The sequence below is a fragment of the Saccopteryx leptura genome, chromosome 3, assembly GCF_036850995.1.
Source record: "Saccopteryx leptura isolate mSacLep1 chromosome 3, mSacLep1_pri_phased_curated, whole genome shotgun sequence".
NCBI lineage: Eukaryota > Metazoa > Chordata > Mammalia > Chiroptera > Emballonuridae > Saccopteryx > Saccopteryx leptura.
Window position 1 is genome coordinate 33,596,955 of NC_089505.1, and position 13,767 is coordinate 33,610,721.

General features: G+C 38.7%; 1 protein-coding gene across 16 annotated transcripts in view; it reads right to left on the reverse strand.

Moving 5' to 3' along the window:
- Positions 1–13,767, reverse strand: part of L3MBTL3 (L3MBTL histone methyl-lysine binding protein 3) — a 114,396-nt gene that overhangs the window by 54,870 nt on the left and 45,759 nt on the right. For all 16 annotated transcript variants that reach the window (XM_066373263.1, XM_066373262.1, XM_066373261.1 and 13 more), the window contains 3 exons: positions 12,401–12,536; positions 10,837–10,928; positions 7,708–7,859 (listed from right to left, as the gene is read on the reverse strand). In XM_066373263.1, the coding sequence (XP_066229360.1) occupies positions 7,708–7,859; positions 10,837–10,928; positions 12,401–12,536 (380 nt within the window). The remainder of the gene's footprint in view (positions 1–7,707; positions 7,860–10,836; positions 10,929–12,400; positions 12,537–13,767) is intronic.

A 13,767-nucleotide genomic window follows, 5' to 3' on the forward strand; every position in this document is an offset into this window, starting at 1 on the left:
GGATGATGGTGCAGAACTAAGGGCCCACGCGAGGTGAGAAGTCATGAAGGTGAGAACAGACCAATCAGCACGTTGTATCTTTCTCCAGCTCTGTTCAACTGCCCAGGCACACATACAGCTGACCGGAAGTTGGATGCAACCAGGGTTGGGGTTTTGCCAGAAAAATACAATATGCCAAGGAGTAGTTACAACTGTATTCTAAAATACAGAGGCATCTAGAGGCATGTTACAATTAATATCTTTTTTGAAAAAAAGTTGGTAGAATATTTTCCATCTGTGTTCTCAAAGATAATAGGCATAATGAAGTAAAGAAAAAAAAATCAGGGTCAAAATATTTCAGGAAAATACTAAATCTCCTCTTAGAGATTTACAGAATACATCATTGGCATATTAAACTGTGAAGTTATACTATAAACAAACCAGTGTCAAATGGCTTAACCCAGCATTTCCTAAAGATATTTCACTATGAAATGCTACTTTGATGGGCAACCTATTAACATCATGTGGAACACTAACGTTCTGCAGAATGCAATTTAGGAAATGTTGATCTAAGGATGCCAAGGAGTCCAGATTTGCTTTATAGAACTGCTGAGTCTTTCCTAAAAGAACAGAAATCTCAACACAGACCTTTAGATGAGAAACTAAAAGATAGAAAGCCAGAAAGATAACATGGTTGGAGTTTCTGGTGAATAAAAGTCTTACAAGTAGTAAGAATAAAGTACTTACTAAGAAAAGTTTTAAGTGAGTGACATTAACATATAGTCATCACTTTCCAAATCAACCTTTGTAACTGAACAACCCTGAAGAGTAACAGGTCAGTTTATGTAACCTGAACTAAACGCTGATTTTTCTCAAAATTACTTTAGTAGAAAATACCTTTAGGCCCTGGCCAGTTTGGTTTAGTGGTAGAGAGTCAGCCTGGTGTGTGGCAGTCCTGGGATCGATTCCCAGCCAGGGCACACAGGAGAAGCGACCATCTGCTTCTCCACCATTCCCCCTCCCCTTTCCTTCCCTCCTGAAGCCATGGCTGGAATGCTTCAAGCAAAGTTGGCCCCCAGTGCTGAAGATGGCTCCATGGCCCTACCTCAGGCACTAAAATAATTTGGTTGCCAAGCTACAGAGCAGAGGACCAGACAGACAGAGCATCGTCCAGTAGGGGGCTTGCAGGTGGATCCTGGTCAGTTGGGGCACATGCGGGAGTCTGTATCTGCCTCCCCACCTCTCACTTAAAAAAAAAGAAGAAGAAGAAAATACTTTTAAATATAATTAAAGCCTTCTTCCTTTCTTCTTCTATTCACTTGTTTCTTACCCATCCTCTCCCACACTGTTACTCTCCTAATCTGTATTAGGATTACATGTATATGTTTGTGGCATTTTAGGAATGCGAAAGAAAAACAAGCACTGTTAGGTCAACATCAAGTTCATGCATCAACTGACATATTCCTTACAACATATATTTTCATAAAAGATACTGTACTACATAATTCCATAAGGTGCATTGTTACAAACTGTATAAACAAAACTACGAAACTCCACTTCCAGCTATGCTGTTCTTTTCCTAGACAATCATTTGTTTATGGATTATTAGTAATGATGTATTGCCTTTATTTTAGGAACATTTTTATTTTAGGGACAGCTGCTAATTCAGATATGGCTCATTTAAAATTAAAAAAAAATAACAAATTGTAACATTTGTTTAAGTTTTTTTTCTTCCCAAGCTAATACAAGTATCAAGTACTTTTTATAATTATCTGCCAGGCTCGTGGTGATTAAAGTAAGAGCATCAGACATTAGTAATTCTTCTGACTTTTATTAGATTTCTCTATAAATTGTAATAATGGAAAATACTGTTACATATTTTGACCATGCATTCCTGTACTACCTGAATCTTACATAATGATGAGGTTTTAACATTATCTAAATATTGTTCGAAGTCACCATTTAAAATAAACACTGGAAGCCATATCAATGGAAAAACCAAAAACAGCCCTATTTTTGTCTCGTTCACTGATACTCTCAACAAGCAGATACGACTTCATTCAGAAGGTAGAATGCTTCAGAAGTGAAATGCCCTCTGCTGCTATTGCTACACAAGTCATCTCTTAGTCCCATCTAGTGTTCAAAAGCAGAAATGTAACCAAGGGAAAATAGGACAAATAGCTCATAGTAAAAATTTGGCAAACATTCGATCACTGCACCTCTCCTTTCCTTCTTTTGGGTTTTTAAATACATCACCAAAGAAGTCTACTTTAAGAAAAAAAAAAAGTCTATTTCACAAATAAGTGCAAATTAATCATGAATAAAGGCTGCTAAGATCTAATCAGACCTAGATTGGTAGAAAATAATACAAATAGTAATTCATGAAAAATCTGTGTTTATAATATAAGGATAAAGTGAATAGACATTAAGATCCTCATTTTGGGGTCCTTGCCGGGTAGCCCAGTAGATAAAAGTGTCATCCCAGTGCTCTGAGGTTGCGGGTTTGATCCCGGTCAGGGCATATACAAGGAGCAGTTGATGAGCACACAACTAAATGGAACAACTAAGTGGAACAGCTAAGTGATGCTTCTCTCTCTCTCTCTCTCTCTCTCTCTCTCTCTCTCTCTCTCTCTCTCTCCCCCCCCCCCCGTTCCCCCAATCTCTCCCTTTTTTTTCCTTCCTTCCCTCCCTCCCTCCTTTCCTCCCTCTCTCAAATCAATGGAGGATTTTTTTTTTTTAATTAAGATCCTCATTTTATGGAAATAGACAGAGGTTAAGTGATTCCACCAAGCCCTCGGGTTGAAAAGAAAGACTGTGGTTTTATCAGGCACAGCCAAAAGCTAAATAAAAGTAATTCACACAGCACTGGGCTCCACAGATCTAGCCAGAGAGATGAAAAAGTATTTCAAGATGCTTACAGAGGAAAACATCACAGTCTCTCTTTCAAGCCAAAACGGTTTCGCTTCCTGAAGAAATACAGGACGCTTGGCCTCTCCCCCCCTAAGTCCGGGCGTGAGTCCGTCAGTTTGTTGCCCAGTGCCATACTCCCCTGGCTTCTGCTCTGCGCTAACCCTTCAGGGCCTCCATCACTCTGAGTCATCCAGTTCTCCTGTTATCCCTGGTTCACTTCCAATCCCATTCCCCATAGTAGCTGTTTTCAATATTAGGCATTTCCTTCGAGCTGAAAGCCCAACTTGCACAAACCCAGTGCCTCCCTGGAAAAGATAAAGAAGATGCCATCTCAATTACCCTAGTTTTACCTTCATTTCTTCATTTTCTCCATGCTGACAGGAATGAGTCTGTTTGTCCCCAAGGTGAGCCCCTCCAGTGGGATCTGGGGTCCCCAGTTACCCACAGTCTCTAGTATCTCCACTCCTTCCCTCCACAGTGTGGCCTGTGACCAGGTTCAGACTGGTCTGTGCAGGAAACCCTCCTTGGAGTTGGGCTCCCCTCAAGCAATGGTCCACCTCCACATTCAGGACCCAACTTCAGCTGCTTGATGTCCCTTACAGAAGTGGTCCTCAACCCCCGGGCTGTGGACCGATACCGGTCCGTAGGCCATTTGGTACCGATCCGCAGAGAAAGAATAAATAACATGAAACGTTTTCAGAATAACAAATTTAAATACAGCCTGAATAATGAGGACATGCTCGTTCCTCCTTTAACTTAGCCCAATAAATATCGTAGGTTCGACAATTATATTTTAAAATACCACAGTTTTCACACCGGTCGCATAATTTTATTTTGTGCATTTATCCATCCCACCCTAAAGGCCGGTCCGTGAAAATATTTTCTGACATTAAACTGGTCCTTGGCCCAAAAAAGGTTGGAGACTACTGCCTTATAGTCAACCTTTTGCTAATTGGATTCTGCCTCTAAAACTCTTACTTCAATCCTCACATCATCCTACGAGATAGGTATTATTTATTGATAATCCTTTTTGTAAAGGAGGCGCCTAAAGCTTAGCAGAGTGAAATCACTTAGCTGAATAGATTGGCTGTCATTCCCCAAACACAGCCTTGTTTGCTCCCCCACCTCCACCCTGGGCAAATACAAGGTTTTCCAGGCCAGGAAAATTCCACCCCAACATCTAAGTCCCGATTCCTATCATCCTTCAAGGTCTGGCACAAATCCCATGTCCTCTAAGAAGCATTCCTAAGAACTCTCCAGTGAGTCTGCCACTCCGTCCTGCCCTGCGCCCCGACACACAGCAAGCAGCTGGTTCTAACGATTAAGCACTAACCACCACCTGCCCTGCAGGTGAGACAGTGGTGGTGTGTTTCTCTCCCTTCCCAGATCCTGAGCCTCTTGGGCTGCAGTGCAGAGCTACCTGGGTAGGTTCCTTTCACTTCTATAACTCAACACCATCAGCTTCCCAAATCCAACAGATGATAATGAAGGATACTGCCCACGCACTGCCAACTTTTCATCATTACGTGGAGGACACACATAAAATTACTATTACTCTCAATTTATAAATGTAAAAGAGCTCCGCCTCTTCCAAAAAAGAAGTTCACAGTACACTTAAATACACTGTTTGCTCTGTTTTTGTTAACTCAGTTCTTCTCTTCTGTTTGCTAAGTTTTTGCCTGACTCAGGGACACCAGACTGAACTTCAAAGATGCCTGAAGCTGCACCCTTACTGGTCTAGGTCTTTAACTCAATAGTCAGCTGAGTCCTGTTTTCATGCCTTCCCGGTTCCCAAATGACAAGGTCACCTGCAAAGCATATTTCTTAAAAGCTAGATTCCCTCCCAGTGTCTTGGGGAAAAGAGGGAGTAACTCCCTCTCACTGTAGCCCAGGAGAAGTAAGAGGGAAGAGAGGCTGCCCACACCCCGGGGAGGACCCCGCCCCCTCACTGTGATGGCTTTCCAGCCCATTCTTTAAAGTCCTTCCCAGTTCAATGTTCTGTGATATTTAAGATTATTCTTAAATACAACAACTGTCAAGAAGATTAGAATTAAACAGCTACCAACTACCAGTAACAGAAGTACAAAGGAAACCCAGAGGTAAACCTATTCCTATTCTAATATATATTTTCCTTTTATAAAAAACTATTTCAAGCTTACATAAATTTAAATCCCACATAGTGTCCCTCTTTGGAAGGAAGAAATGTTTTATTGCAACTAAACCTGTAGTATCGCAAATGTGTGTGTGTGTGTGTGTGTGTGTGTGTTTAAATTCCCACTAAGGTAGAGATAAAAATCACCATCCAATTCAAAGGGAGGGATCTCATTTCCAAACTATTTTAAATTGGGAAAAGCAATCCAATTTGTAACCTCAATTACATACCTAAGTAAGTAATTTATGCAGAAAGATACCATTCCAAAATTCAAAGATCAAAGAACATAATACTTAACAAGGCTGGAGAAATTCCAGTGCACTTAAGCAATTTTCAATGTGCCTTAACTGCATACTGATGAAGAGAATACACTGCATTCTTCTTCTGACAATTAACACCATCAAATTCCATGTCAATAATTAGAAGTATAAGTAAATCTTCAAAGTACATTCCATCTTAAAAATGATTATTTTGTGCTCATAAAAGTATAAAATCGGAGCTAGAAGAGATCACTTCTTTTCCCTCCATCCTTTCTGAAGAAGAGCGCAGGATGCTTCCTACCCCCTAGGCAGCTGGAGAAGGAAAGGACTGTGACAAATTCTTCCAGACCTCTTCATCACCATTTCTAAAAGTATGTTTGTAAAGGAAATACACTGTATATGAAATAAGAAACTGGTAGTTTTAAAACCCTGTATACTTATTCTAAGACCTCAAAAATAACTAAACTAACACTCACCCATTTTGTTTAAATCAAGCGAAAGCTAAAAAAAAACTCAAACCATTCTTAAGTGAATCAGAACTTTAAAAACAAAAAAGTCTCATTTCCACATATTCTAACAATTGCTTTACAGTCTCATCATTAATAAAAAGACTAGATCTCAGTCATCAGGCGGGTACTGACACCCTCACAGCGCATCCAACACAGGTGGGGAGACACACCTTTCACTCAGAAGAGACAGACTGACAACATTTCTAAATTTACAGTTTTCTCATCTGTTCACTCACTCAAGATAGGTACGGATAATTTTAAACGAAACAAAACAACCAATTTACAGGGAATATGAAGAACAGAAGGACTTGGTAAGCAATTATGACAAGGATTCAATGAGTAAACCCAGAATGTGGGAGACACAACAGGACAAACAACCTGGCTCTTTCAGTAATGGTTACAGGAGAAGGAAAAGAGAGAGAGAAGTAGGAATCTATACAAGAAAAGAGATCAAGAGACACATCAAAGCAATCACAAAGTGTGTCCCCCACATGGACCTAAAACAAACAAACAAGACAATCAAACAGAATGTTTAAATATATTAGTAACACTATAGCATTCATAACATTATATATTTAGAAAAAAGAATCCCTATCTTTAGAAGATACCTACTGAAATACTTCAGAGATGAAATGCTACGATATCTGCAATTTGCTTTGAAACAATCTTGTTGCTCGGATTTGGGGAGTAAGAACACAGAGAAGACGTGAGTGGATATAAATTGGTAACTGTTGGTGCTATGTATCAAGGAGGGTCACTCGATTACTCATCTTCTGTATATGCTAAATGCTTTATATTTCAACAATTGCTTTTATTGCAAACTGAATAAAAAGATATCCTATGAGGAAAATTAAGCTTTGCAGAAAAAAGGTGGGAAAAATACACTGAAGTGCTCAAAAGTACTTGACTCTATGATGTAATCATAGAATTACTTATCCACATTTTTTAAAATTCTGTAAAACAATATGAAACATATAAGGAACATATAGTGAAAGGATTTTAAAAATCAAATAGCAAATGACATTCAATGTCTTTTTTTTAAATAATGGAAGTAAAACTGATGAGTGTCTAAGAATCCATTTTGAGGAGTAAAGCAAATTAACTATTGATGGCGCTACTGAATATTTAAAAATACGTACACTAAAAAGTAAGGTCAGAAAACAAGCATCCCTGAATTTAGTTACATTTATATAAATTAATATTCACTTGATGCTATAACATTAGTCATATCTTATAAAGATACCTGTCAGTTCTCTAAAATGTTCTGATTGTAAGCTTTTTCTAAAAGGAACTAAACACTTCAAAAATGCCTTTTATCAGGAAACTGAATTGTAGTGATCAATGAACATGAATTAGGTATGAAAAATAATTATTTTAATCACTTAGTCAAAATATACAGCTTTATTATAATTATTTTATAAATTATTCCTACTACTTTACATAGTATATCCAAACACAATAAGGATTGAAAGCAATACTCCTCAATTAATGTATTTGTACTCAGTTCTCATAAATAGTGAAATTAGCTACCAGGCATAAAAACAGGAGAGACAGATGACAATTACTTTTCTAAAAAATAAGGGATGACACCCAAGAGGAAGGGGGACTGCGAGCCGTGTGCCTCACATGTGGCACCTGTCGGGAACGGGGTGTGTAAGCTGGACACGAGGGTGTCCACGAAAGACACGTCACGAGGCCGAACTAGAGGGTGTTATTTAGAAACGCATGCCATATGGACCACTTGTAAAGTTAAAAATATGAAGTGGAGAAGAGTGGGGCAGCACAATTATTTTCTGCTCCAAGCTTTGCATTATAATTGTTTAAAAACCATGTACCTGGTTTACTTGGATAAACACTACATTAGCCAAAGCACACAAAGCAATGGAAAATGTCTCACCAATAGTCATAGCTCTCATCCCAGTTGTCAAAATGTACCAGGAAACGATTGTCCACCATATCTGTTACCGTAGCAACACAGATAAATGTAGGGTTCTTTTTGTCTACCGCTTCAAGCTTCATCCCAACTCGAAAGCCTGATGGGATCACTGTCTATGAAACACACAGATTTAAAGATAAGCACCCAGTTAACAGACCCGCACCATCTCTGCACCTACCTCTGTTCGAAGGCCTGGCATCCGTTAGCTGTAGTCACATAATTTAAAATGCATGTACCAGTTTTACAGCAGGGTCACTTTCCAACAAGCAGCAATAAGAAAAATGCTCTGATGCTACACCCAACTAACTGTCTCATTAACTAGCTGAAATTCAAAAATAAAACACTCACAACCTCACAGATTTTAATTAATATTAGCATGTGTTTTGGTCCCTTAAAGTCGACGGTTTTAGTTAGACAAGTTTTATTCACCAGATAAGCTCAGTTTCTGTTTTTCTCTTCCTTGATTATAGAGTTAACAATGAAAATTATTTCAAAGTATGTTCTTAATCAAGTTAAAGATGTGTATGAGTCAGTACAAATTCACTCCCACTTTGGAGATCTTTCGAAAGAGTACTCTAATAAAAGTAGGTCATCTTCACAAGTGAAACGCTGCAAATTATTACACTTTTATTTAAAACTAAAAATGTTATTCACAACAGCAACTGGCTGCTAATATAAACAGCCATTCAAACTAGTTTGTAATCTAAGGAACTCCACAGATTATCAGCCATCTGGCACATGGTACTAAAAAATATAAATTCACTAAAATTTAGTGCTTGAGGTACAGTAAAATGCAAACATTCCTATAATCTTTTGTAAGGAAAAATATCCTAATCCCAGAGAAGTGCATTTGGATATCAGTTATGTCAATCACAATACTTCTACCCTAACCAAAGTATACTGATACTATTCTAATTACTTTAAGCAAGATAGATGTTATCTCACTCTTTTACTATAATTATACCGCTATCATTACAAAACTGTTGATACCTATGTACCTGAAAGTGTTAGCATTCAGTGCATGCCGTCTGAAGTGAAGAAGCGGTCACTCACTAATACTACAGAGACCCTTTACTGCAGGGATCAGGAACCCTTTTGGTTGAGAGAGCCTCATATGAACGCCACGTATTTTAAAATGTAATTCCATGAGAGCCATACAACGACCCGTGTACATATACATTATCCAATAAAAATTTGGTGTTGTCCAGGACAGCTGTGATTGGCTCGTCACCCGCAACCATGAACATGAGCAGTAGGAAATGAATGGATTGTAATACATGAGAATGTTTTATATTTTTAACGTTATTTTTTTTTTATTAAAGATTTGTCTGCGAGCCAGATGCAGCCATCAAAAGAGCCACATCTGGCTCGCGAGCCATAGGTTCCCGACTCCTGCATCACTGTATTTTTAAGTTCTGAAATCATTTATTAGGGTTCTGACCATAAATATGAATATTCTAAGATAGAGGAATCTAGAAATAAAAAAAAAAATTAATTGCTGCTTAGATACCAATCACATAGCCCGAGATTAAGTTGTGTGCTAGCAAAGCACGGAACTCAAGAAGGCAGTTCAAGGCAGGTAATCAAATCCCCAGCTGAAGTCTCCCTCAGGGAAGCAGACAGGGATCAGGGAATGTGGAGCAGGCAGAGCAGGACACCGAGTTTCCACCGAACCAGCCTTGCTTCAAACAGAGAATACTGTCCAGCAATGCAGTATTTACATCTTAGCAGTTACGCTATCCTCTCAATTAAGATACTTGACAATATTAACTTGGCTCACTTTATCTCTATCAGCTACTTACATACGCACACGGGTGCGCTCCCCTCTTCGGTTCTCTAATTTGACCTGGCTTGTGCTCAGTTTGACCAGACAATCTTTTAGCCGTTAGGCTGATGGTCAAAACAACTGGTTAAAATCATTTCAACTGGGGGAGAACGTTCTTCCCTAATCCTCACATTTATTTTCATTTGGAGGGAATGTTATTGAAACATTACTGCCTCTCTACATATTCTCACTCAGTGTAACATGACTGGTGAATTTGCAAGAAGAAACTGGTCATACTCTTAAATGTAAGTTGAGCTTGGCCTGTGGTGGCGCAGTGGACAGTGCATCGACCTGGACCTCTGAGGTCGCCAGTTCGAAACCACACGCTTGCCCGGTCAAGGCACATACAAGAAACACTCAATGAACGAATAACTCAAGTGAAGCAACTACGAGTTGATGTTTCTTCCTACCCACCTCTCTCTCTAAAAATCAATCAATAAAATCTTAAGAAAGGAAATGTAAGCTGGACTACAGGGTGCACGGTTTCCACTATGCTCCTCTAGGGGCCAGGTCTGTCCTGAGGGAGGGCGTTTACGCCCGGTCCAGTGCTCCTGGGCTTGGGTGGTGGGGCAGGAAGGGCCAGGAAATCTTTGTAATTCAGGGCTCAGAACGAACGTGCTTATTTGACAGCAGATACAGGCCATGCGACGGAGCCCTTATCAGTTATAAAAATAACATTTTGGTTTTCTACATGCTTGCTCTCCGTTCTTCTCTATTTGATGAGAACTTGGGTCAGGGAGAAGAACAGGAGGTATCAGGCCTCCTCAGGGATGCCAAAGGTAATGGAAAGTAGTAACACAGGTCAAGGGGGAGAAAGCAGACACACATCCAAGCTGTGCTTCTGTTATACTGACAATAAAGTTAGAAGCTGGAGTGAAGGTCAACCAGCCTCCAGCCTGCAAATCTGAACAGGGCTACATCCACCTCACCATGTGGATCCCATCTGAACAGCACTCCTCCACAAATGTAACAATCAAGTATCCCATCAGCTTTTTATGCACCTTAATTGTAAATTATACCTGCACTTTTTACTCTGTTCCCTTCTGCCATTCAACAACAAAAAAAGACAATCATGATAGGGATACAAAATAGATATTTATTTATGAGGATTTTAAGTTAATTTTAAAGCTTAATTAAGGTAAGAGTATTCTATTTACCAAAGCAATAAAATTTCTTATAGTTTCATGTTATCACTTGTAATTTATCCTACTGAACACTTAACAGCCACTTTTTTAAAAAAGAAAAACTATTTTGGATGCACTTACTATATTCTGATTCTCGAATAATGACTTGGGAGCAGCTTGAGCTTTGCATGTCTTCAGATAAGTCTGCCAATTAAATTCTTCTTCTTTATAACCTATGGTAAGCATAGATAAGCAGACTCAGTAAAATATCAAAATATCTCACACCTAGTTTTCTATTCTCATTCAAACATGCCAAAATCAGGAGACCAACTGACTTTTTAAAATAGACAAAATTTAAATCGTAATTCATAACTATGCATTTTCTACACAGGTTGTGTTTATTAACAACACATTATTTTTTCAATTCCGAATAAAGGGTAGTGGATATTAAAGAAAAGGTGTAAGAAAGCAAATGCATATTATATTCAGGTATGCTTCTTCTTATTATCCAGCCATTTCCATCAGTATTTAGGTAGAACTTCTTAGCAGTAGACTAGTGACCTGGAGTAGTCAAATTCTTTATCTGTCCTTCATCTATTCTATTTTGTGAGACTAACTATTGAGAACAAGTGCAAGACTGGAAAGACAGAAATAAACAGAAAAAAATCTTTCAGGCCTATCACCACAGGACTAATAATTCAAGATTTATAAAGTATGTTGACAAATTACAATAATGAAAATATCCTTGCCTTAATTTTCACAATTTCATGTTTAATGCTGACAAAGCCAACATTTCCTTTAAAAAAAAAAAAAAGAAAGAAAATCTAGCATCTTGTCTGCTCATGTGCTCTCTTCCACTTCCATTAAAGTCCAGAAGACAGTGTAAAAAGGCAAGCTACTAAGTCACCCCATTTTAGAGGTCCATTTATAGAAAGGCTTAAATTCTCTTTTTTACCCTCATTTTTTCTTTGTGTTTTTGTTTAATCCTTCAACCATTTGAAAGTATGATTCTGCCAGTAATTTTTCACTTAAAACCAAAGGATGGCTAGTCCATTAAAAAAACAATAACCTTGACACAGGCCAAAAATATCAAACTAGTAACCTGGATCTTTGATAGCATGTAAACAATACTAAATGTAATAGCTGAAAAGGAAGGAAATAAGATATTATTAAATACAGAGTTATTCTCGGATCCTTATGCAAACATGAAACAGGCAGAATAATTGGCAGACTGTAAAGACCTCAATAATAAAAAACTAACTGCTATTAGTTCAACCACTGCCTAAACCAATTTTTAATGTTATATCATCCTTTTTTAATCTCTTAAATATTAACATTTATAAATTTAAGGCATAAGTTCTTGAGATTTCTACAAACTGTTTTGTAAATAGATTAGAAGTAATTTTTCAAATCAGCTTTTCAAATATATATATAAAAAATAGAAATCTGTAAAATTTATTTGCAGCCAAAATTAGTATCATGCAAATGTTATTTTATATGCAAGTAAGTAGATGGACATTGTTTATTCTATTAACTAGGATTCTACCATTTTTCTTTCACTTTAATGAATGTATTTTTTGTCTTAAACAATAGCTTGCATTTAGGCCTATCTAAATTATAAAACCTGAGTTATTAAGAATTCCAAATTAACATGTAAAAAATAATTTTATAGAATTTAAAATATAAAGCAAAAAAGTGATAATACCTTTGGGAGGATTGAGCTTATGGCCAGTTTTCTCACACCACCCAACTGGATGAATGTCTAGAGCGTCTGCATTTACCCAGAAGTCGTAGCAATCAGAATACCCATCAAAGTGCAGCTTGATCCGGTACCCACAAACCTGAAATAGTTGAAGACTGATTAAAAACAAACAAAAAAACCCCATCCAGAATAGTTGTGCTCATGGACATCAAGTATGATATAGCTAATGTTAATCAAAGTACCCTCATTAACAGTAGCAAAAACAAGCGAAAAAATAAAAATTTAAAGGCAAAGGCTACGATGTATATGGGGAAAGCTGAGCTGCAGGGTTCTGGTGTTGTCCCCAGTTTCATCAGGAGCACATGGATATAGATGCAAAATGCCTTCCCCATACATACACATCCTGTCTCACTTGCTATACAGCACCAGCATGTGTCACCATGGAGAGCTGGCATGGAAGCAGCCAGCCCAAGGCACACGGCTCCTGCAGAGCCCCAGGGCAAAAGCTCTGTGGCTACTGTCCGCATGCTGGCCCCTTGTCCTTTATAAAGTCCCATACACAGCAATATCCAGCCAGCCCAAGGCTGGTGCAGGTGCAGAGAAGTCAACAGAGCCTCCTCCCCACCAGTCGCTGGGTTGGGAGAAAGAAATGCCTGCCCAATTCATGCTCAGATGAGACAGGCTCCCTGGAATGCCAGTAAGAAATCACTGGATGTAATGCATGCTGAAAGCCAAGACCCTACATACACATCAAGGACCTCACACAGGGAAGTTCCCAGTTAAAACGTCTCATGGGTTTATGGGGTCTCAGCTGGGTCACACTCTACCTTAGGCTCTTCGAGAGAACTTCAGTCTCTCAATCTTCTTCCTACTAGCACCGTAGATGCGTCCAAATGGAACCACATACCACACCAGACCTCTACCCTTCCAGGAGCACCCGCCCTGCACAAGCTTGCATGCGTCTGAGACCACAGCTCAGAGCCAGGGTTATTACCAGTCCCAAAATAAAGAAGAAGCTATACCATTACTGCCCTGACAAGTCCTCTGACACAAACTGTCATGGGTGAGTCAGGTAATGAGAAAATTCATGTATGCGTTGAGTCCATTTATGTTTCTGTGTGTATGTCATTATGTGTGTACAGATATACACATAAGTGTATGTATTACACACACATTCATATACATATTTACAGGTATACATGCATATGCAAATTGACAGAAAAAAAAGAGTCTGGAAGGATATATACCAAATAGTAAAAATAATTTCTTCTGAGAAATGGGAGTGAAAAGGAAGAGGGGCCTGCCCAGGCAGTGGTGCAGTGGATAGAGCATCGGACTGGGATACGGAGGACCCAGGTTCGAGACCCCGA